Below are 21315 nucleotides of genomic sequence, written 5' to 3' on the forward strand. Positions count from 1 at the left end.
CTTTCTAGTTTAGGACATGTGGTGCTCAAATGCATCCACAGCATTTTAAAACTGTTTGAAGATACTATTTATCTTTTAGCACAAATACAATGTACAAAAGCTAAAAGAATGCTGCCTCCTTGTTTCTATAGTAAACAGTGATTTAAAGGAACTATACCTTGACCGCTTTACAACCTGTTTTCTTGGAAAGATAACATACTTTGGGCACTTATTAGTGTGTGTTAACACTTTTGCTAGATATTTTTCCTCTTTACTACAACTTCACCAACAAGTTCATTTCCTTAAATATTTATTTGCTATTCCTGAAGCAGAACAAACGTAAAAAGGAGCAACAAAATAAAAAAGCAAAAAATACCCCCACAGGCCACCACAAATCTCTTCCTAGCTCCTGCTCTCTTTCAAAAACACTTCCCAATGATATCCTGGCCTCAGTGAATTCCTTTCCTATTAAGAATATGCTACGTTCATGAAATTATCCAGGTAGGTTTAAAGAAAACCAAATTCACACAAACAAGAAGTCACCCCAACCTTGCATTAAGTAGTGTCTTTGAGCAATCACATGAACTATTCCTGAACAACAGGCCTCTTGCAGTAGTGACTGCATTCAGCATTTCCTTCACTTACTAGTAGCACCAGAGGCCAACTTCTTAAAATGACAACGTTATCAAAATTGCACTGGATTCACAGATTTGTTCTTCATTGTAAGAAGCTGTAAGAAGTAAGAAACTCAATCCATCTTTCTTAAAGGGAACAGCAGAATATAAAATATGGAAAAGTATATTTATTGAAAGTCACAATACATATGGGTCTCTTATGCTGACATGAGCTGTTAGCAATAACTGAAATCTATGCTTTCACAGTGCAAAAGTAAAATACACTGCAAAACACTGTGGTCTGAAGCAAAGTGAGTCAACTAACAAGTAGTATGTTCAGACATCAAGCCTTCATTCATAGACCAGGCACTTCAAGATAGAGCTCAAGTAACTGAAATTATAGGTATTGTCACCTGAGACAAACTGCCAAGTGAATTCCACGCATCCCATTTGGCTTTCTTGACAAAGTCCAGCATACCCGGCTTTGGAGAATTGCAGGGACCCTCAGTAGCCTAAAAAGAGAGTGAAAGAAACTAATTTAAACCTCTGATTACAGTTCAGGTACCTTGGCTTAAAGAAGGTGACAGGTAGGACTGTTACGTGATCAGGATACAGAATTCACCTCAGACAGAAGGAATTCCAGTGGTCAGAAAATATTCAGGCAGTACACATACCACGAAATTCCCAATGCCTGCCATTTCCTATCGGTCAGTGCTAGGCCTGCAGATGAACCTAACCAATGAGACATTCATTTCCAAGGTGCCCATGCATTTACATTCTCAGTAACTTATCTCAAAATTGTGCAGTATTATACATAAAAAAATACGGAAGTTATGTGAACAAAGAAAACACTGCATAAGACCCATGGAGTTGGATCTCACTTCAAAATTGGCCCCATTATGAGCAAGGGCACAGGATCAGTTGATGTTCAAAGGTCCCAGTTACCCCAAAGTATTTTATGATCAGTCTTCTTGAAGAAGAGTATGCTATTAGAGAGATATTTAGAGTAGATGAGAAAGAAAGGACATATTCATTTTTATCAATTACTGAAAATGCATGAAACAACCTGTTGTCTTTAGTTTTTCATTTAAAAGAGCAATTCATTGCCTTCTTTCATATAAAAAGTCACAGCCCATGTTGCAGAATTGATCCTGCAGACTATCTTGATCCACGAATGCCTCCCCAGTTACCAGCTGCTAGTCCATAGGGCTACTTGTACTATTTCTACATAGGTCTGCTTCCACACTGTAGTAAAAAACAACCCTCACTCAGAATCAATGTGGGGGAACAGTTTCTTGAATTATTAAAAAGAAAACCTGCCACACTCACAAAAGTAAACCTTCAAATATTAACACCATTGTATCATAGGACCAGATGATTGACAGTAGATGCAACGCATGTAAGAGGAAGTATGTAGCACTCTTTTTTCCTAAGCGCAAGCAGTTTTCTCTGTGGTGCATCAATATATTTACTACATTATATGGAAGGCATCACAAAATTGATGTAATATGGCTCTCAGTCTTTGGCTAAAGGTTTACATTCAAATCCCAGTTTATACGACAAAACAGTTCTGGCTTCACTCAGAATTCAGGCAGAGCTGAAGGGGAATTTCAAGAATATAACTTGAGCATTTCAAGAGAATGTTAAGACAATACTTTAGAACAACATGTACTTTTCGTACATATTTTACAGACCCATCCTCTCAGTTTATAAATGCCCCTTACGAAAAAAGCAAACCAAGCCAACCTGTTTAAACAAAGCATAGAGCTTCAGTTTCGTTTCATTCCCAGGATCATTTTTCAAAAGTTTCAGTTGCTCTTGAGCCTTCTCAAAGTCTTTTTGGCTGACTTGCATGGTGGCCGCAGTCATGTGCAGGTGAACGGATGGAATGCAAACAGGCTGCACTGGCCTGTTAGTAAATGGAAAAAATACTGGTTATATTAATGACAAACATCTAGGAAATACTGAATATTTTTATTATTCATTTTGAATTTCTTCATACAACATCAACAGCTTTATGTGTCAATGAATTAAGAGTACGCAGCCTGTCTGGTTGTGGTCATTTTTTAGAATTTGTGTGCAGTCTAAAGGCCTGGATCTCTGAGGAGGGCAGTGTACGTTAAAAAAGGAATAGTTATAACATAGCACATAATCATGTAAAAGAAAAGATTGGACAGAATATTCTGGGAGAAGAGCTTTCCATCAGAAAGAAGGTAATTCTATCAAAAAATGAAAAAAAGACCCCAAAATAACAACCCAGCCCTGCAACATTTCATTAATGTAAGCTTACTTCCATGTAGCATGGGATTAAAAAAGCAAGTAGTCTAAGAATTTTGACATGTCAGTTTACTTCAAGTGATCATCCATAGGACTTTATTAGAATAGTGCTGAACCCAGACAAATACGTGGGTGAGCCTTCTGCCAGCTGAACTGATGTGCAAACCAACCCATGTGCTCAGCACACTGCGTCACAGTTTCACAAGGTGATCCTTTACCCCTCTGGGAGGCGATCCAGTTAACTTGCACAGTCACAGAACGAGACAAACTTCACCTTCAGGTCTTGCTTTGTCAGCCCAGTAGGTGACAATGCTCAAGTGGATTCAGTGTTCAAAAACAAAACTTTGGTTTTACACCACTTTGGACAATCCTGACTTCACTGCAGCTTGACTAGGGTCACAGAGTGCTTTAGATATTGTAAATAGTCTTTAAGAATCTGTTCAATACACAACAGTGACCCTATTTTTGCAAATATATACAAAGAAAAGTTGAGTGGGGAGAAGAGGGGAAAGGCACAGCAGCAGCCCAAAAGTGTACGCATATATGCTCAGGATTAAAGGAATTTTGAGTTTGGCTGCACATGAGTATTCTTCCTTACAAAGGATACAGATTGGACAAGTTAGAAGAGAAGAATTCAAGAATGAAATTATAAATAAAGAGAAGTGAAATGATCTTACAGTGAGAAAGACAGAGCTACACCTTTTTGCTGCTTTGCTTATACCCACTTTTACTTCTCAGCAACGTGTTTTTTTGTGTGTATAAAATATATTATCTACCAACCTCCAGTACCCCATCTTTCACTGTTGTATTTTTTTCCCCTCCTTACCTCATGATTTTTAATAGGACATAGTGCAACTTAACTGTTAATTACAGTGTGGTTACACAAAGGCCTACTTCTTTTCAGCTCTTTCTTACCGCTTGTAGCTCCGTTCTCTGTGAGGTACCTGTGAGTCACACAGTTCTTTATGCCTTCTGATCTCAGAGGACACTTCACTACACATCAGTGCCGATGTCAAGATCTCACCACTGATGGCGTTCTCAAGATGCTAAGCTAAGCTGACTGCTACTTCTATACTAAAATGACAAAGAATGGAAATGCAAGAGAAAAATCATTTCACAGTTCACTCACGTTGGGTGAGCCCTCACTGTTTAAAGGGCCACAGAATTAGCAGAAGCAGAGCTCCTCAATCAGATCCCACGAAGAGAAAGGAGATGCCTAGGGATACAAAGCTGGGGAAGGGTCTGGAGGACAAGGTGTCCGAGGAGCAGCTGAGGTCCCTGGGTTTGTTCAGCCCGGAGCAGAGGAGCTGAAGGGAAGCCTGATGGCGGCTGCAGCTCCTCACAGGGAGCGGAGGGGCAGCGCTGAGCTCTGCTCTGTGTGAAACGACAGGGCCCGAGGGAATGGCATGGAGCTGCGTCAGGGGAGGGCAGCTGGGGTCAGGGAAAGGGGGCGGCGGGCATGGAAAAGCATGGTAAAGCAGCCCCAAGCTCCTGGAGTTCAAGGAGTGCTCACACAATGCTGTCAGTCACGTGCTCTGATTTTTGGTGGTTCTGTGTGGAGCCAGGGGTTGGACTTGCTGGTCCTTATGGCCCTGCCAACTTGGGATATTCTATGATTCTATGTCTAACCATCTGCCAGCACTAAACAGCACAGCCCTCACTGAGACCATGCAGTGACACAGCTTCAAGGAGAGAGGCATAGGAGAGGCTGCCTTCGCATACCAAGAAGCAAACTTGCTCCCTCCATCCTCTCCTCCCCCTCCTCCTTGCCTGTAGTGCTATATCCTTCTTATCCCCTCCATGAGCAAATCCACATCTCCTTTCAGTGGCCTCGAGAAACTGTGCAAGATTTTGCTGAAACTATTCATAACACATGGAGAACCTGGAACCTGACCCATAAACTGCCAGTGTTAAACCTGTGCTTTTTTCAGGCCAAGCAGAGAAGATGCCCAGGAAAGGAAATCAAAGTCTCTTTGGCCTTCCCCCTTCTCATCTACTCGCTGCAAAGGTAAATGATTTCCTTTGCAAAGCTTGCTTTCTTTGTGGTCCTGTACTTCGTAGGCAATTAGCTACCAATACACTTGCTGCAATAATTCGCCTTCCTTCTGCTGTGGAAGAGTGAAGAGTGGCGAGTGCTGGAGAAAGAAATGAGGAAGCACAACCCAGCAGAGCAGCCACACAGTCCACAACAAAAGCTTACATGCTCCTGCAAGATCATTCAATTGGTACATCACAAGCTGCCTATTTGGGAAAAAGAAATAAATCCTGAGCACCACTGCCTGAACATCCTGCAACATCCGGGCTCACGATCATATTGCATTTATTCCTTTGCCTCAAACATCTGATGGTTCCCATTCAGGATTTGTATTTTGCAGTTCCCTCTGAACATGTTCACGTAGATGTCTCTTATTCTGATAAGCCTTCAGACATAAGATTTTCAATTATGATCTTATAAATCAATTACATTAAAAGTAGTTTCTCACTGTCTAAATGATTAGCAAAGACTGCAAAGCCTGTTAAAGAGAGGGCTTCCCATTACACTGTGGTTCTGTCACTTGTTTAAGGACTTCTACACAGATTAAAGATGCCAACTTTTTGTAAAACACTGGCTGCTCACTTTTGAACTTTTAAAGCAACTTAGCAGTTTGCTCATTAAAACACTAAATGGAAACTGAAAAATCTCTTTGCATAAAAAACTCCAGATATGCTCAGCAAAATAAAGAGATGGATACAGTGAACTCCATCTTACCTTTTCTCAATAAAGGTTTTCTTTTTAATGGCAGCAGTGCCTGGGGAAAGAAAGCACAGGCAAAAGCAGTTAAAAATCCTATTAGGATTAAAAGCAGTGGGTGGTGCTAGAAACTCATGGATTTAAAACTCCTGACAGAATCAGAAACTGTTCACTTCATATTTCTGTAATCAGCCTTAGAGAGAGAAAGCTCCCTTCTATGTTATATTGTATATGATATCTTGCCTTTGCCATGATTGCTATCACAAAGCCCTGCAATCTTCTGCATCATTCTTCCCACACATTCCTCAGGCAGGACAGTGAGCAGCACAGCAATCCCCCTTGCAAGCCTGTAACATTTTGTTAATGCAAGCTTACTTCAACACAGCTTGGGATTAAAGGCCAAGTAGTCTTAGAATTTTGACGTGCTTCACTGGAGCAAAAGCACACTGTCTCTGTCTTTTTTAGTTGAACAGCAATCAATATACCTATTTTAAAACTGTTAACACTGTTGTATCAGTGGTTATTTTCTATGGTAGTAAAAGCAAAACAAAAAGGTATTCTCCCATTCTAATCTACAGAGTCAGCTATCAGAACATCATAAAAACATAGAACATCATATCATAGAACATCATAAAAGACAGATTTTGTAATCAGTTTGAAAAATGATTATCTCAAACTAATGATTAATCACTAATTTGTTAGCATTTCACTTATAGATCTGTAATTTTAAAACTATACTTAGCAAAAAAATATTGTGATTTCCTAAGTACTAGCAAGAATTTCAGAGAAATGAGAAAGTGTTGCCTATTTGCCAGTGAGGATGCTCTTATTTAATAACACTTATTTTCTGTTGAAAGACTAAAAATTGCAGGCAAGAAGTAAGAAGAATGCCAACTGAATTTATTTCATTACACTTCATGCAGACACAAGATTTTAACTGTCCTGTAAACACGTTCACGAGATCCACTGTTTTCATATCCTATCGCAGTCCTTCTGTATCAATGAAATCTAAGTTCCTGACATCTAGTTTTTGCGGGCTGCTGAATTTGAATGGCAAGAAAGGAAAGAATATTTGCTGTTACATACAGCAAATAATATAGTTAAATGATTTAATGATTAAAAAGAATTCTAGGATAACCTTCAGTATCTCATGCCACTAGAAAGGAAATTTACATGAATAATACAGAATGGAACAGGCTTGCAAAAAAGGCAGTGAGCATAAAAAATCAGTTTACTTCAAGTGATCATCCATAGGACTTTATTAGAATAGTGCTGAACCCAGACAAATACGTGGGTGAGCCTTCTGCCAGCTGAACTGATGTGCAAACCAACCCATGTGCTCAGCACACTGCGTCACAGTTTCACAAGGTGATCCTTTACCCCTCTGGGAGGTGATCCAGTTAACTTGCACAGTCACAGAACGAGACAAACTTCACCTTCAGGTCTTGCTTTGTCAGCCCAGTAGGTGACAATGCTCAAGTGGATTCAGTGTTCAAAAACAAAACTTTGGTTTTACACCACTTTGGACAATCCTGACTTCACTGCAGCTTGACTAGGGTCACAGAGTGCTTTAGATATTGTAAATAGTCTTTAAGAATCTGTTCAATACACAACAGTGACCCTATTTTTGCAAATATATACGAAGAAAAGTTGAGTAGGGAGAAGCGGGGAAAAGCAGAGCAGCAGCCCAAAAGTGTACGCATGTATGCTCTGGATTAAAGGAATTTTGAGTTTGGCTGCACATGACTGTTTTTCCTTACAAAAGACAAAATTGAACAAGTTAGAAGAGGAGGAGAAATTGAGGACAAATACATATAACATATATATGGGTGATCCACAATGCCTACTCCAGCTCCAGGCAGAGTTTCAGGCTTCAATTCCTCTCTCGTACCTCCTTTGATCCTTCCTTCAGATTATCCTGATTTTTCTCCCTGAGGGAGAAAGAAAAGGATCTAGAAAACGAGTACAAGTTCGGACACATGAAGGGATGCAAGGGCACTGCTGGTGGGAAAGATTGCAGTTGTAAGCAACAGCAGCAGCTGTTAGGAAATGAGGCATATGAAGGGAACAGAAACCAGTATTTAAACTTCAGCAGTGAGAAAATAAGTGGCCCCCATAGAAACAGAAATTCAACCCAAGACACTGACTTCTCCTATTTTCTCCACAAGACTTCGCATCTGCATCTCTGAAATGAAGATTCAAAACATCAAAAAAGAAGCAAAGCATTCGCAGTGCCAACATTTTGTAGCTTTCTGGTAACTAGGAAAATGACGTTATTGTTTTCCATATTCACTTATGGTTTTTTCTGTACGTGATAAGTTGTAAAACTGTATTTCACTTTATTTTGCTGAGCATTCTGTTAACATGAAAATCATTACATATTTTAATCTGGAGGTTGCCCAAGTCACCATTCATCCTACGTGCTACTGAACCCAAAAAAGGTATTTATACTTAATGTTACTTTACTGTATAGGTAAACCTGAACATAGCCCAAGCACTTACCTAACAACATAAGAGCTTTCTCTAAGTAACTGAATGTAGACAGGGCTAATCTGCTATACTGCTAAGTCCTCCAAGTCTTCTCTTACTATGGGCTACCTAGAACTGAGCTAGGAAAAGCAGCAGCACCTACAAAGCTAATCCAACAGGAGATACCTGTGGGAGTGTTGAAGAAATCACTCCTCCGCCACTGCTGGGTAAAAAAGGAGCGTTGTAATGTTGTTGGGGGGGAGTGGGGAGGGTTAATACAGAAATTCTAAGTGAAACTTCATAGAATCATTAAGGTTAGTAAAACACCTCTAGGATCATTTAGTCCAACTGTTCACCCACCACCATCATGCCCACTAAATCATATCCTTCAGCACCACATCTCCATGTTTCCTGAACCCCTCCAGGAACAGTGACTCCACCACCTCTCCGGGCAGCCAATTCCAGCACCTCACTCCTTTTTCAGAGAAAATTTTTTCTAATATCCAACCTGAACCTTCCCTGGCACAGCTTAAGGGTATTACTAATCATCCTAATGCTAATTAGCTGGGAAAAGAAGCCAATTCCCAACTTGCCACAGCCTCCTTTCAGAGGGTTGTAGATAGTGATAAGGTTTTCTCCTATCCTCCTCTTCTCCAGACTAAACAAGCTCAGTTCCCTCAGCTGCTCCCCATAAGACTTGTGCTCCAGATCCTTCACAGCTTTGCTGCCCTTCTCTGGACATTCTCCAGGACCTCAATGTCTTTCTTGTAGTGAGGGGCCCAACACTGAACACAGTACTCGAGGTTCTTTTAGTCGTAGGAGGAAAGAAACCCTCTTTGTTATCCTGTTACAGCCTTCTATGTACACTATTTTTTGTCATACATTCTTCAACTTTTTTTTCTTCCTTTTTTCCTCCCCCCATTACTGTACCTCCACTTGACAGGTTTTTATGCTAATATAATCTCATAACCTCCACTGTCAACTTCTAGATGTTCTTTTCTTATACTGGGAGATGTGGAGTTACCATGTTTGACATGTGAGCATCTTTCTTCACAGCTTCTGTCATCTGGAAAAGGTCTGTGTCTGCTTCCACAGCTACAGCATGTAGGAACTTCCACTGCCCCTCGTTTGTATGCATCTCTGTCAGAATCCTCTGCTACCAGTTAAAAGGAAAACAATTCAGAGCAGAGACCCATGAAATTCAGCTTTCGTTCAGAAGATAGAGAAGCAGAAACTGCCTCAAACGATTCTGCCTGTTCAAATTTCAGCAACTGGTATATTTCTTAGTATCTAGCAACTAAGAAGGAAACACAGCTAAATGAATTGCTCCTCTGAGGGGAAAAAAAAGACTCTTTTCATGACACCAGCATCTATACCTTGCTCAAAAACAAAAAGCCAACTAACCAGCAGCAATCCCTGCATGTAAAACAGCCCGTACTTCTTCATGGCAATTCACAGACTCTCTCTGTGAGCCTTCAGTTCAGACGTGTTGCTCTCACCTGCTAGCACGCACCGCAATGGTAGGTCAGTAGCAATGCCAGTCAAGCAGGCTGCAGCAGGTCAGCAGTCAGTTAACAGCAGGTTAGCATCTGGAGTTGGTTGATTTCTCCCTTCAGTGTGAACCAGTGGACAGATGCACAGGTAAAGCTATGCTGCTGCTCCCCACACTCTCACACAGATCTGTTGGAACAAACTCTTTACTTCTTAGGTCAAAAAACCAGTAAGAAAGACTTATTAACACTAAAATTACTGTCTTGAAATCAAAACATTTGGTTTTCTCGGTTTTATTGTACAAGGTTTTATTAATCATTGTGACAAACAGGAGCACGATGATTCAGTAGACAGAAGTTCAGTTTTCCTTGAACACATTTAAACAGACATACAAACAACCTACGCCTCCCTGTTCTACCAGCGTAGTCCTTGGTAATCCTCCACTATTCTGTGGTTAACATGGAATAATTAAGGTTTACTACTACCATATAATAAAGATACTTCCAGTGTACTGGGTATTTCCTATACGTCTAGCTAGTGGGAAAGAACACTGCAAATTCTCTACAACCAATTCACTTACTGCTGCTTTAATAAACAGAAAGAAATAAAAGCCAAATTATTTCCTCCTTCACATTAGAAAATTTCAGCAGTTGTTCTAAACACAAGTTCGGTGTACAAATCCTTATCAGCTTTCAATATTTTAGACTCCTACATTATTTTGACACACAAAAACTAGAAGATAATGATGTGTCTGCTGGCAAATTGAAGTGCTGAATCACTGTTGTTTAGTGTAAGTGGCTCAGCTGCACTTGACAGCTTTTTTTCAGTTGTAAAGAATAGCTAAGAATCAAAGCTCTAGATTACCATTTACTAAGATCTGAAATGGGCTGTTCTTCATTCTCTGTGCAGACACAGTTAATATTCTCTCATCACAGCTGCTGGAGAGGAGGGGGAAACTGGGATAATCTCCTTAAATCTCTAAGAGTTTTTTTCCTCTCCAGCAGGCTTCAAGATAACTGGATGTGGTGAATGAGACAGAAACAGCAGAGGATTTCCTGTACATCCCCAGTTGATAGAATCACAAGCACAGTTCACATAAGACGTCTCTCCAAGCAGGAAGACTTGCAGACATAGCCTCCAAAACACGTTTGAAAGTCAAAAATATAAACAAACAAAAAAAAACCAACAAAGCTGCAACCCACCCATGTGACATTAGGTGAGAAACAAAGTTTATTTGGAGACCAATGAACACAAACAGGTCCTTTGTACACCCAAGGTGACTTTCTAACTAAACACTCATGAACAAATATGCCAAATAATTTTGCTGCTAATGGAGAGAGGAAAAAAGCTATTTTTTATTTGGCTGCTGAGGATAAACCTTGCTGACTGCATGGAGATAAAGGCAGAGTGCTCACTGGTGTTAATAGCTTTTGGCCAAGGCAGCTAGGATTCCAAAAAGGACACAACCACTATTGGAGCATTAGAAAATCCACTGACACTACTGCAAGTTCAGCTGAGCCAGTGAATGAAGACAAACGATTTGTTTGAAGCTTACTTTCCCACATGAATCCGTGACACCTAGATACAATCAGAACAGCAAAGATTATGATTCTATTACTGTACAAGCTCTACGAAAATAACGAGGCAGTATTCTGTCAGGGCAGAATTTACAGCTTATCAATGGATAATGTTATTGCAAAGTCTTACCAATTTCCAACTCTTTCTCTTTAGACACCGTCTGTCACTCTTGCCTTGTTCTTTGTTTCAGAGAACCTAACGAGCTTGTAGATATTACACATTACTAATTCTAAATTCTAATACTAAAATAAAACACTGAGAATATTAGTCACCGTTAGAGATGAAAATCATACACATTCCGAGTGAGTTCAGTTCATGTCCCATTAGATCCTCATAAAAGGCTTAAATCACATCACTTAGGAGGCTGCACCCTCAGCAGGAGCTCCCAGAGCTCACACTGGATCTCGGCAGTAACTGGGGAGGATGCAGTATGCAGACATACTGGTTTGTGCTATCGGTACGGAGAAAACTGTTGGTCTGGGGAAGTAGCTGACAACCAAAGTAGCTTGGAAGTTTCAGTACTGATGTGTTTGGATCTCTAAGCATTTTACAAGCACATCTATCGTGGAATAAAATAGTAGCACATCTGAAATAAAAATCATACACTGTTTTAATACCACATAACAAACCCAACCCTCAAGAAATCTTTTCAGATCCAAGTACAGAATCCCTTCCATGAAGCACCGGTGAGGCCATGCCTAAATCACTGAGTCCAGTCCTCTGCACATGAGAGATGAAGCTAATGGAGAGTCCAGCAAAGGGCCACAATGCTAATTAAAGGACAATTCACCATCTGGCTCCCCGCAGGAGTAAGATTATTGGGGGAAAAAAAAAAGCAAGGGGGGGAGAAGAAAGAAAAAAAAGTGGAGGCAAAAAAAGAAGAGAGCAGAGGAAAAAGTGCTTTCCATCAAGGGAATCAAATGTCTGTGAGAGTTTAAAAGGACTCTGCCATATTCAGAAAGCAGAAAGGTGGTTGTTGATCTTTTCCTGGAGGGGTTCAGGGCTGTTGGAGGTTGGCTGATCGATTTTAAATACGGCATTGCACAACCACAGTCATAAAGATGCCACGAACTGTGGAGCCTGGTAGCACTAAGGGCAAAGTTGTTTACTTGTTTCCAAACCAGCATGGTAATAATTTCTATTTAATGGCTGAGACTTTAAAAGAGACTTTAATCCCTAACTAAATCACAGAAATCTCCACTCAGAGTTCTCCATGCTATCAACTGAAGAGATAGCTGTCACACATATAAACAAAGCAACATGGCAAAACATTACGCAAATTCTCTGGATTTCAGCAAAAACACAATCCATCCTCACACTGAATTTACTGCTATCTCGTGCTGTCACATTTTTTGTATGCATTTAGGACAACATGGAAGCCAGAACCTTGTGAACAAAATAATAATGCTTATGTTCCTTCTGCATCTGGTTAACCTGAGTTATCTACGACTGATCATTTTAAAAACATTAACTGACAAAATACTTTTCTGACAATTGTAAGTATGATTAATTTTTGTTTAATATCGTTGCTGTCAGTGTGAAAAGCCAACCATCAGGGTATTTTAAGAACCAGGATGTAGGCATATTATGAAGTCACTTCATTATCAAAGTTGTTTCAAACTTAAAAGGTTCCTCATGTCAAGTGGGATTTTCTTGAGCCCTCTTTGGAAGGAATGGCTGTTCAAGCCTAAAAAAAATCCAGTATCCAAACAAAGCTACTAAAATTTGCATGGCCAAACCCAACCACAGCTTTCTGAATAGGATTTACAAAAAGGAGTGGGCATTGCCTACTACAGTGACACAAGGCAGACTCTCTCCGAGGCCAATGAGCTCTCTGTGGCTAAGCCTGGAAGACAGAAATGGCACAGAGAAAAGGCTGCCACCACTCTGACTGGTCACCCCCAGGACAGCCTCACTGAGGTTTTCTGCAAGGCAAGGTTTGTACCTACTTTGGTTGTGCCAACCCCTGCAATCAGACCCAAATGCAAAGGCAGCGCAGAGCACGGCCATTTGGTGAAGACAACAGAAACAATCCAATCTCATAGCCACAGGAGATTAGTTCTTCCTCCACTCTCACCAAAAGAGTTTATTTATAACACGCATGGTCCCATGGTAAAGACAAAAACCCCAGAACTCTTCCCAGAACTTTACATCTCTCTGCCTTAGCTAACATGGTGGAAGGGAGGGCAGTAAGAGATGTAAGTCTCTTACTTAACAAGAAAACTGTAAGGGATTGCAGAAAAAGATGGCACTTAAGTCACTGATGAAGGGAAAGTCTTCAGAGACTATAACATCATGCTCTGCTATAAATATATCAATAGGCCATTCATATAATTACCAATGAATGTAGTTATGCTTCCAAATACAGGACCACCAATTCAGAGAGCAGGTTCAGTTAATTCCCAGATGGGAATAGAAAATGGCTGCAGAGATCACTTAATGACTGTTGTGTACTGCACTGGGACTTTGTGCTGAGCTCCTGCTGGGTGAGTGGGCTGAAAACCTGCAGATGCCCAGTGACAAGATGGTGCTGGGAAACAAGACAGACTTTGGACACTGTCCAAAAGCCAGAGTGGAAGCGAACTCTAGCCCTTAAAGCTGCTGCCTACCAAGCTGAAGAGTTGATACTGTTGTACAAATAGACTTACTGGAACAAGGGAGTATTCCAAACACACACAAAGATCACTAAGGCCAAATAAGGAAGGAAAAGCCAACAGGTTACTAAAAAATTAACTATTTTTCAGTTCACCTTATTTGAAATGTTGTCAGTTCTTTGAAAAGGCTCTTTATTGTTGCTGAGAAATAAAAGAGCAGCTGATGGAAAGCTGTTTTTGATAAGACCTAGCCTTTTCTGAAGTTGCTGAGAGTACTATGACAAAAAAACAAGCTGGGATGATGGGGGGCATCTACATCAATGTCTTAGTTTAGATGACAATGCTCTCTAAAATCCCTAAATTATTTCCAATTGCTCTCCCCTGGTTTCTCTTGTGGAGCTGTCTCACAAATACATGTTACATTCCTCCTAGATTATACAAACTCATAAGATGTCCGCTGGCTGCTAACAGGCACTCAGTGCTAGGATTGTACTACAGCCAGTATGAAGCAAACCCTCAAAACAAGGCTAGCATGGACACAGGCTTCCCACCAACGAACATTCTGCTCCTACGAGTCTGACCAGCAACAAAAAGCAAATACAGCCCGCCTCACAGCAATGGAGTTGTAGAGCCTCCAATTCTAAACAGCTGAAGTACAAATGCTGGACAGATACAGTATCATGTTCTGAGCACAACTTCGTCAGCCTCCCCTTCTCAGACAAATCAGATCAGAACAATTACATAGAATGAGAAAGGACAAGAAGTGAGCACAGAGCAGATCCAGCATATGGAACTTACAACTCTGTATCTGGAAGGAAAGGTACATTTAAAAACAGAATGAATTAACAAGTACTCCTGAGTTTTGCCCTTGTATTTCTATGAGTGTTCTAAGGATATATCTCTTTTGGTACTGTCTTTGATACAAACCTGAGAGTACACCCATCTTGTCTTTCCGATGCATCTTTTTTCTGTGTTACTAAACGCATTAAATCATTATTATCAATGTCTGAATTATATCTAATAATGTGTAGCAGTCCATTTTCCTTTGTTATCCAATTCAGAATGTCTTTCCTCCCCTCTTGTAACGGCTTAGCATGTTAAGTTAATAATATTACTGGTAAAAAACTTGCCTAAAGGGGTTGTCTTTGTTTTTGTTGTTTGTTTTTTCTTTTTAACTGAAGGCAGAAGTCACATTGATCACACAATTTGCATTATTTGTGTTTTTCTCTGTATCTCAAGATGCTCATATACATACTTCAAGGAATCTCTCACAAAACATAGGGAGAAAAATGCTGCAATTGAATGTCCAGACGGCACAAGTGACTTCAGTTTCTTTGTCAAGATGCACTCATTCCTATTTGAGATACATACTTGAGTAAAAGCGTTTCGCTCATGAGAATCACAGCAGTTGAATTTGCATGTTGTACCAGCCAGAGCATCACAGGTCTTGAACCTATTGATATGATGACATCTGCTTCACTGTTCTACTTTTAAACTTGCTTACCCAGTATTCTTAATGCACTAAATGCCTACTTCTCTAAGTATTTATTAAGCCACTTTGGACAGCAAGAGGAAATTCTACAAACTGACCTATTTTTAGACTAGTATTCACCATTATCAAATAAAACCGAGTGTCACAAGCCAAGTTCTGCTTCATACAACTGAACTAACTCTGAAGATGCAGTTGCCACAATGCACACAACTGCATGTGACATTTTGTTTGGAAACAACATAAAAGAGGTATGTAATAAAGGCACAATACAGGCAACGTTACATTATTATTTGAAAAGCTGTGCTAACTGTACTCTCAGCAGGGAGCCTTAATTAGTAGGATGCACAATTATGCTCATTTTTGGGTCTGGCAAAGGAAGAACAAAAAAAAGAAAAAAATCACCACCAAATGAGGTATTCCTCTGCATATTCCAGTTAGTTTTAAGTATCTTACCTCCCACTAACAGCTTATTTGGCAAGTAAACAATTGTCTGAGGAGACAGAAAAAAGAATACATAGACCCTGTAAGATGAAGCCATCAAACGCAGTAATCCTGCATTCACTGTGGTCAAGCACCTAAATTGAAAGCATCTGCATTTTTAAAGGAAAGGAAAGTGACCTGCCTCATCTTATGAGGAAAGCTACGTCACATCTTGCCCATTAACCATGTACATACAAGTCTGAGAAAAAGACGCAAGTTTTCAGATGGCACACGCAGATGGGCACCTGATAACTGGCCTTGCCAGGTGAGAGATGGGACTGCTTACAACTGAGGCAACAGCAAGAACTTGAAGGCATAGTCTGACCAAAAGCTTTTGAGAAATAATGGGAAATTGTTTTCAGACATCTTCACATCTCATATGGGCATCCTGACCTCAGTTTTAGACTCATACCTTATCTGTTGAACTTTCAGAGTGTCCAGAAATTATAGAAATGTCAGCTTGCAACATATAAGGACTCTGAACCGAAAATTCAAAGTACTATTCTTTACTTGGCCTAATCTTGCTCCTACAAGCCAAGCAGAAGCACATATATTCGCACTGATATCCTCATTAAATTGCTTCATACAAAACTGCTCTGCTTGTGGTGAGGGTACAGCTGAGCTCCAAATTCTGCAATGTAAGTTGGAAGTGGATTCAGGAGGTAACCTGCTCCTGATGTGACCTCAGAACAGGGACAGCTTTGAGATGAGATCAGGCTACCCAAGGCCCTGTTCAGCTGAGCTCAATCATTCTGAGAGGAGAAGTTCCGCAGCTTCCCTGGCACTGTGATAGTTTAATTGTTGGGAAATAATCCCAAATCTTTCAAAAGAACACTGATAAAGAATCAAATCATGTCCAAACCCATGCATGTTTTAAGGTGTTTACTGTAGTTACTAATGTAAAGAGAACTCCTTTAGCTGCGGTGGGAGCGACATTTTTCTTGCACCACGCATTAGATAGGGCTTACACGAGCTCTGATCAGTGACACTGCCTGCACCAGAGCCTCTGCTTTTCCTCTCAGTCTTGGTTCCTTTCTCTTCTGGCAGTGGAACTGCCATCACACAGCTGCTCAGCACTGGCAATGTTTACTTTTTTGTTCTGTTCTTAAACTAACACACCCAAAAGATGCCACTGAACTGGACAAGAGGCAACTTTTAAAAGGACAAAGTAGAAGCAAAGTAAGATAACTGTTCAGAAACATGATGAGCACTTTTAGTGAAGTATTTCTTTAAGTTGATTCAAAGTTTTTCATTATAGTAGGAAGATGTAGCATTGTTTCTGAGTCAAGAGTTTACACATTTGAAATGTGGATCAAAAATAAAAACACCTGGGCATGGGGGATGTGTGTGAAGAGGTGGCAGTGAGAAAGCAAAAATAGCAAAAGTTAACTTTTTATGGCCCACAGAAGGAAAGCCATAAGCTTCCATACATATATGTATATATATGCACATATACACAAGAAGTAAAGAAAAATCAGCCACTAAAATGGTGGACAACCTCCAACTCCAGTGTCTCCCTCTTCAGTGGGTAAGTTTGCCTCATTTCTGAGATCTTCATGGCTGACTTAAGGACAGAAACTGAGAAATGAAGTGTTCTGAAATAAAAACAGGGTGGATTATTAAAAATGATAAATCCAGCTGAGCTCCGCATCAGCTATCGGTTAGAAAAAGATATTACAGTTAATACTGGAGGGAAGGATGCTCTGACAATTCAGCGCCAAAGAGAATACCCGTCACTCACCTGTGGTTGTGGTTACACACTTATGCACAGCTCTGTTTTAATCAGTCCTATAACTTTATGCAAGATCCAAAGAAAGTGAATTTGGACCTCTTACCACTACTGGAGCTGTGGCGCTGCTTAAGGATGCGAGTCATTGTTTTACTACCAGCAACAGTGTTTCATAACACTGATTTAATTGTGCCGAAGGTTAAGAGCTGCTCCACTGCCAGCCAAGCAGTGGACGCGACTGCAACAGCGCTACCGCTTGGTGTTACACGGCGTTTTATTTTTGAAAAGGACCCATGCTGTGTAGGACTGCTCAGAGCCGTTCACGTTAGAAGCGTATCTGAAGCGCTCCTAAACTACATCAATGCCAGACACACAAGTAAAAGAGCTGATCAAAGCGGTGCAAACTCCAACGTTGCTCTCAGAGTCCCGAGTCGCACCTGATATCACAGAATCACAGAACTGTTGAGGTTGGAAAAGAGCACTAGTCTCACCTAGACCAACCGCCAACCCACCCCAACCAAGTCCCTCAGCGCTACGACCACACAAAGGCCTCCCGAGCTCGCGAGGGCGCGCCCGGGGCAGCCCTGAGAGGCACGGGCGGCTGTGGAGCAGGGAAGCGTCCAAGCCGCCCCTCTCCGAGGGGCAGCAAAGGGAGGCAGCACGGGCTCACCTTATCTCGCAGATACGCCGCCAGCACAGGTTCCGAGCAAAACTTAGTAGAGAAGCCGCCATGACAACTGAGCGGGCGGACGCGCTGGCGGGTGGGTAGGAAGGAGCCGCAAAGCACCGCCCCGCTCCCAGCCTCCCTCCCTCCCTCCCTCCCTCCCTCCCTCCCTCCCAGCACCGGGAGGACACCGCCGCCGACGCGGTCTGGGTTGAAATGGTGATCGTGGAAAATGTGCTTTTGAGACAAAAAAAAAAAAAAACAAAAAACAAAAACGGAGGTGCTGTGGTAACAGCTGTGCGTCCAGCAGCTGTTTGTGCTGCAAGTGTAGCAAGCTCTCTGAAAATCTGTGAGTGTGAAGCAATAAATCCCCAGTGTTCAAAAGTCAGGGACACAAATCAATACCAATAATAATAAAACAGGTAACGCATGAAGGCTTAGTTTGCCTCCAGTACCTCAGGGTGGTTGCATGGAGCCAAGGTGGGCTAAATGGTGCTGTCCACCTGACTGACTTTTATTTCTTGATAAGGTCCAAAGCCTCTAGTGTGTATCGTCAAAGTTTTGTTCTTTCAGCCTCAGCTCCTGCCTGTACATTGAACTTCTCTTTGGCAAAAGATGTATCTGTGTTCTGCCAGGTGCTGGAAATACCTTCTCAATTTGGAGATTCAGATCTCTCAATCCCTTTCCAAAACACATCCAATAAAGTCATTAGTTAGTCTTGATTTCTTTTTTTTTTTTCTCCCAAAAGTTAATGTGTTAAAGACTTTGAGTTGTTCCTCAACAACAAAAATCTCAAAGCGTGAATTAATGAAGCGTGGGGTTCTCATTTCTTATTACCATTTTCCACAAGCACACATGACCATTAGATCATTCAGTTAACAAACAGGACTAGCAATCTAGATACCACTTTTTCCCTCATACTGCCAAGGATGTGATGTCTGACCTGGTCAAATCATGCAGGTGACTTCTTCTAACATGGCCTTGAATTTCAGGATGGGTGATGGTGGCTTTTTTTTTTTTTTTTGAACTTGATACCCCTTGAGTTTCACTTATAATTTAAGATCTGAAGATCTAGCATTTTTCAAGTTCAGATGCAACCTTTGCTGTCTTGCATCTCAAGCTGACCTACCTGAAACAGCTATTTATGTGGGTTTCAACATCTTGGTGAAAATCTCTGCTGCACAGGGCTGTAAGGTGAAATTCATGTTTGTAGAAGACATTGCAAGCACCCTTCCAGAGGTTGTATGGTACGTGCTATCAATAATATACATCCCAACTTTGCTCTGGTGGTTCCTACAGGATGTCCATGCCGTAGAAGCTTCTCTGCCAGGTGACCCTCTTGGGAAATGCAGCAAGGAGGCTGTTGCATCTCTCTGCAACACACGGTTCAGTTTGAATATTTGGCAAAATTTCTTCTCACAAAGTGGTGAGGCAGTGGCACAGGCTGCCCAGGGAGGTGGTGGAGTACCTACCCCAGGAGATGTGTAAGAAACGTGGAGACGTGGCACTTGGGGTCATGGTTTAGTGGGCATGATGGCGATGGGTTGATGGTTGGACTTGGCGATCTTTTCCAACCTTAATCAATCTATAACTCTACGATTCTAATAAAGCAAAACTAATAGTTCTTGAGTAAGTGATTGCCAAAGTTAACTGCTTCGGAGCTGTCCCAGCCAGAACTGCAGCGACTGATCACGAAGTACATGGGGGGTTTCTGCCGGCTCCTTCATGCAGGGATCCCCAGATAACAGCAGCTCGGCAGCTCTCGCGAGAGCGGCTGACGTGAAGCGCCAAGGCAACGGCTCTGCGTTCTGTCCTCTTCCTTAAAAGAGCCTCAGGGGCGGAGAGGAGGAGTGAGGGTGTGTGATTCACGTGCGCCGTTCAGACGAGGAGAAGCGGTAAGCCACCTATTCGAGCGTCTGCGTAGGGAGGAGGGTTGTTATCTCGCTGTGAAACGAGTTATTTTCAGGGCAAACCTCGAGCGGACAAGCAAGCAGGCGAGGCAGGGTACCTTGCTCTATTGGAGGGGGCTTAGCGCTTGCCAGCCGTTGCTCTCTGGACACACCGAGGTGCAACCGTGGTCACCACACGGCGGCGAGCTGCTGCTGAAAGGGACGTGGAGACTCAGACTTGAAAGCACGAATGTCCGTGCCGCAGTTCAGGTCTCAGGCTGCAGAACGCCTGGCCCCTGCTACCTTCACTGCTATCTGATACACTGATACCAGCTGTGTGCGGTGTGAGCAGGCGGGCGATCTGCTCAGCGTGATGCTAGAGCTAAAGGAGGAAGAAGGAAGGCTGAGCAGCATTATCTCAGGTTGTGGCTGCCCCATCCCTGGAGGCATTCAAGGCCAGGCTGGGCAGCCTGGTCTGGTGATCCTGCACGCAGCAGGAGGGTTGAAACTAGGTGATCATTGTGGTCCTTTTCAACCCAGGCCGTTCTGTGATTCTATAAAATAAAAAGTGTCTCATTAGACAAAGACACGATTTTTAATGTATAAAACCAAACTATGGGCTAAGTTGAGCTCTGAGATATGGAGTGAGGTGTTCTGTGAATAAGAAAGAGGATAATTTGGCCGTAAAATAAATACCAACATTTCTTTTTCCAAATAAAAATACTTTTTTTTTTTTTTTTTACCAAGTGCTTGACCATGCATTCATGTAGCTTGAAATGCCCAGAAAAATCATTACAGAAATGTAATATAATGAACATCAGTTTAAAGTTTACTGTAATAGCACTGATGCAATGAGGTTAGAGAGGACTCCATAGATAACTCATTTGATAAGTTGCTTCAGATTTGCTGTTTGACTAGCAAGTCTCTAATGATGTTGCCTTCTCTAGCACTGTAGTGTTAATCATAAGATGAAGGATTTTTCCTGGCTGCACATCTATCCTTCCATAAAATTCTGATACTCTTTCGTTCAAAATAATATGGCTTCACATTTTATATTGCAGTCTAGAAGCTGTGTGAGGGGGAAAAAATTCACATTTCTCTGAGTTCTCTTTTCCTCTAGTTTTCCTTTTTACCCTGTTAAAAGCAGAAGCTTTTTATTTTATATATTTGCTAAGTGGGAGATAACTAACTGTAATGAAAGAGACTCTTTAGACCTAGTTCATGCATTTCAATTCCAAGGCAAAACTGTCTGTTTGCAGTATGTTTTCCAGTGCTTTTCTGCAGTTGATAGATAACACAGCGGCTGTGTTTTGTTGGGTCCACTCACT

General features: G+C 41.5%; 1 protein-coding gene across 1 annotated transcript in view; it reads right to left on the minus strand.

Moving 5' to 3' along the window:
• Positions 1-18166, minus strand: part of ECI2 (enoyl-CoA delta isomerase 2) — a gene marked incomplete at both ends in the record, with an annotated part of 28221 nt that extends 10055 nt beyond the window's left edge. Inside the window, 3 exons of the mRNA XM_079533123.1 lie at positions 1007-1105; positions 2340-2508; positions 18105-18166. Coding sequence (XP_079389249.1) covers positions 1007-1105; positions 2340-2508; positions 18105-18166 — 330 coding nt within the window. The remainder of the gene's footprint in view (positions 1-1006; positions 1106-2339; positions 2509-18104) is intronic.
• Between the last annotated feature and the right edge of the window lie 3149 nt (positions 18167-21315).

This window comes from Tetrao urogallus, assembly GCF_951394365.1.
Source record: "Tetrao urogallus genome assembly, chromosome: 3".
NCBI classification, from domain to species: Eukaryota; Metazoa; Chordata; class Aves; order Galliformes; family Phasianidae; genus Tetrao; species Tetrao urogallus.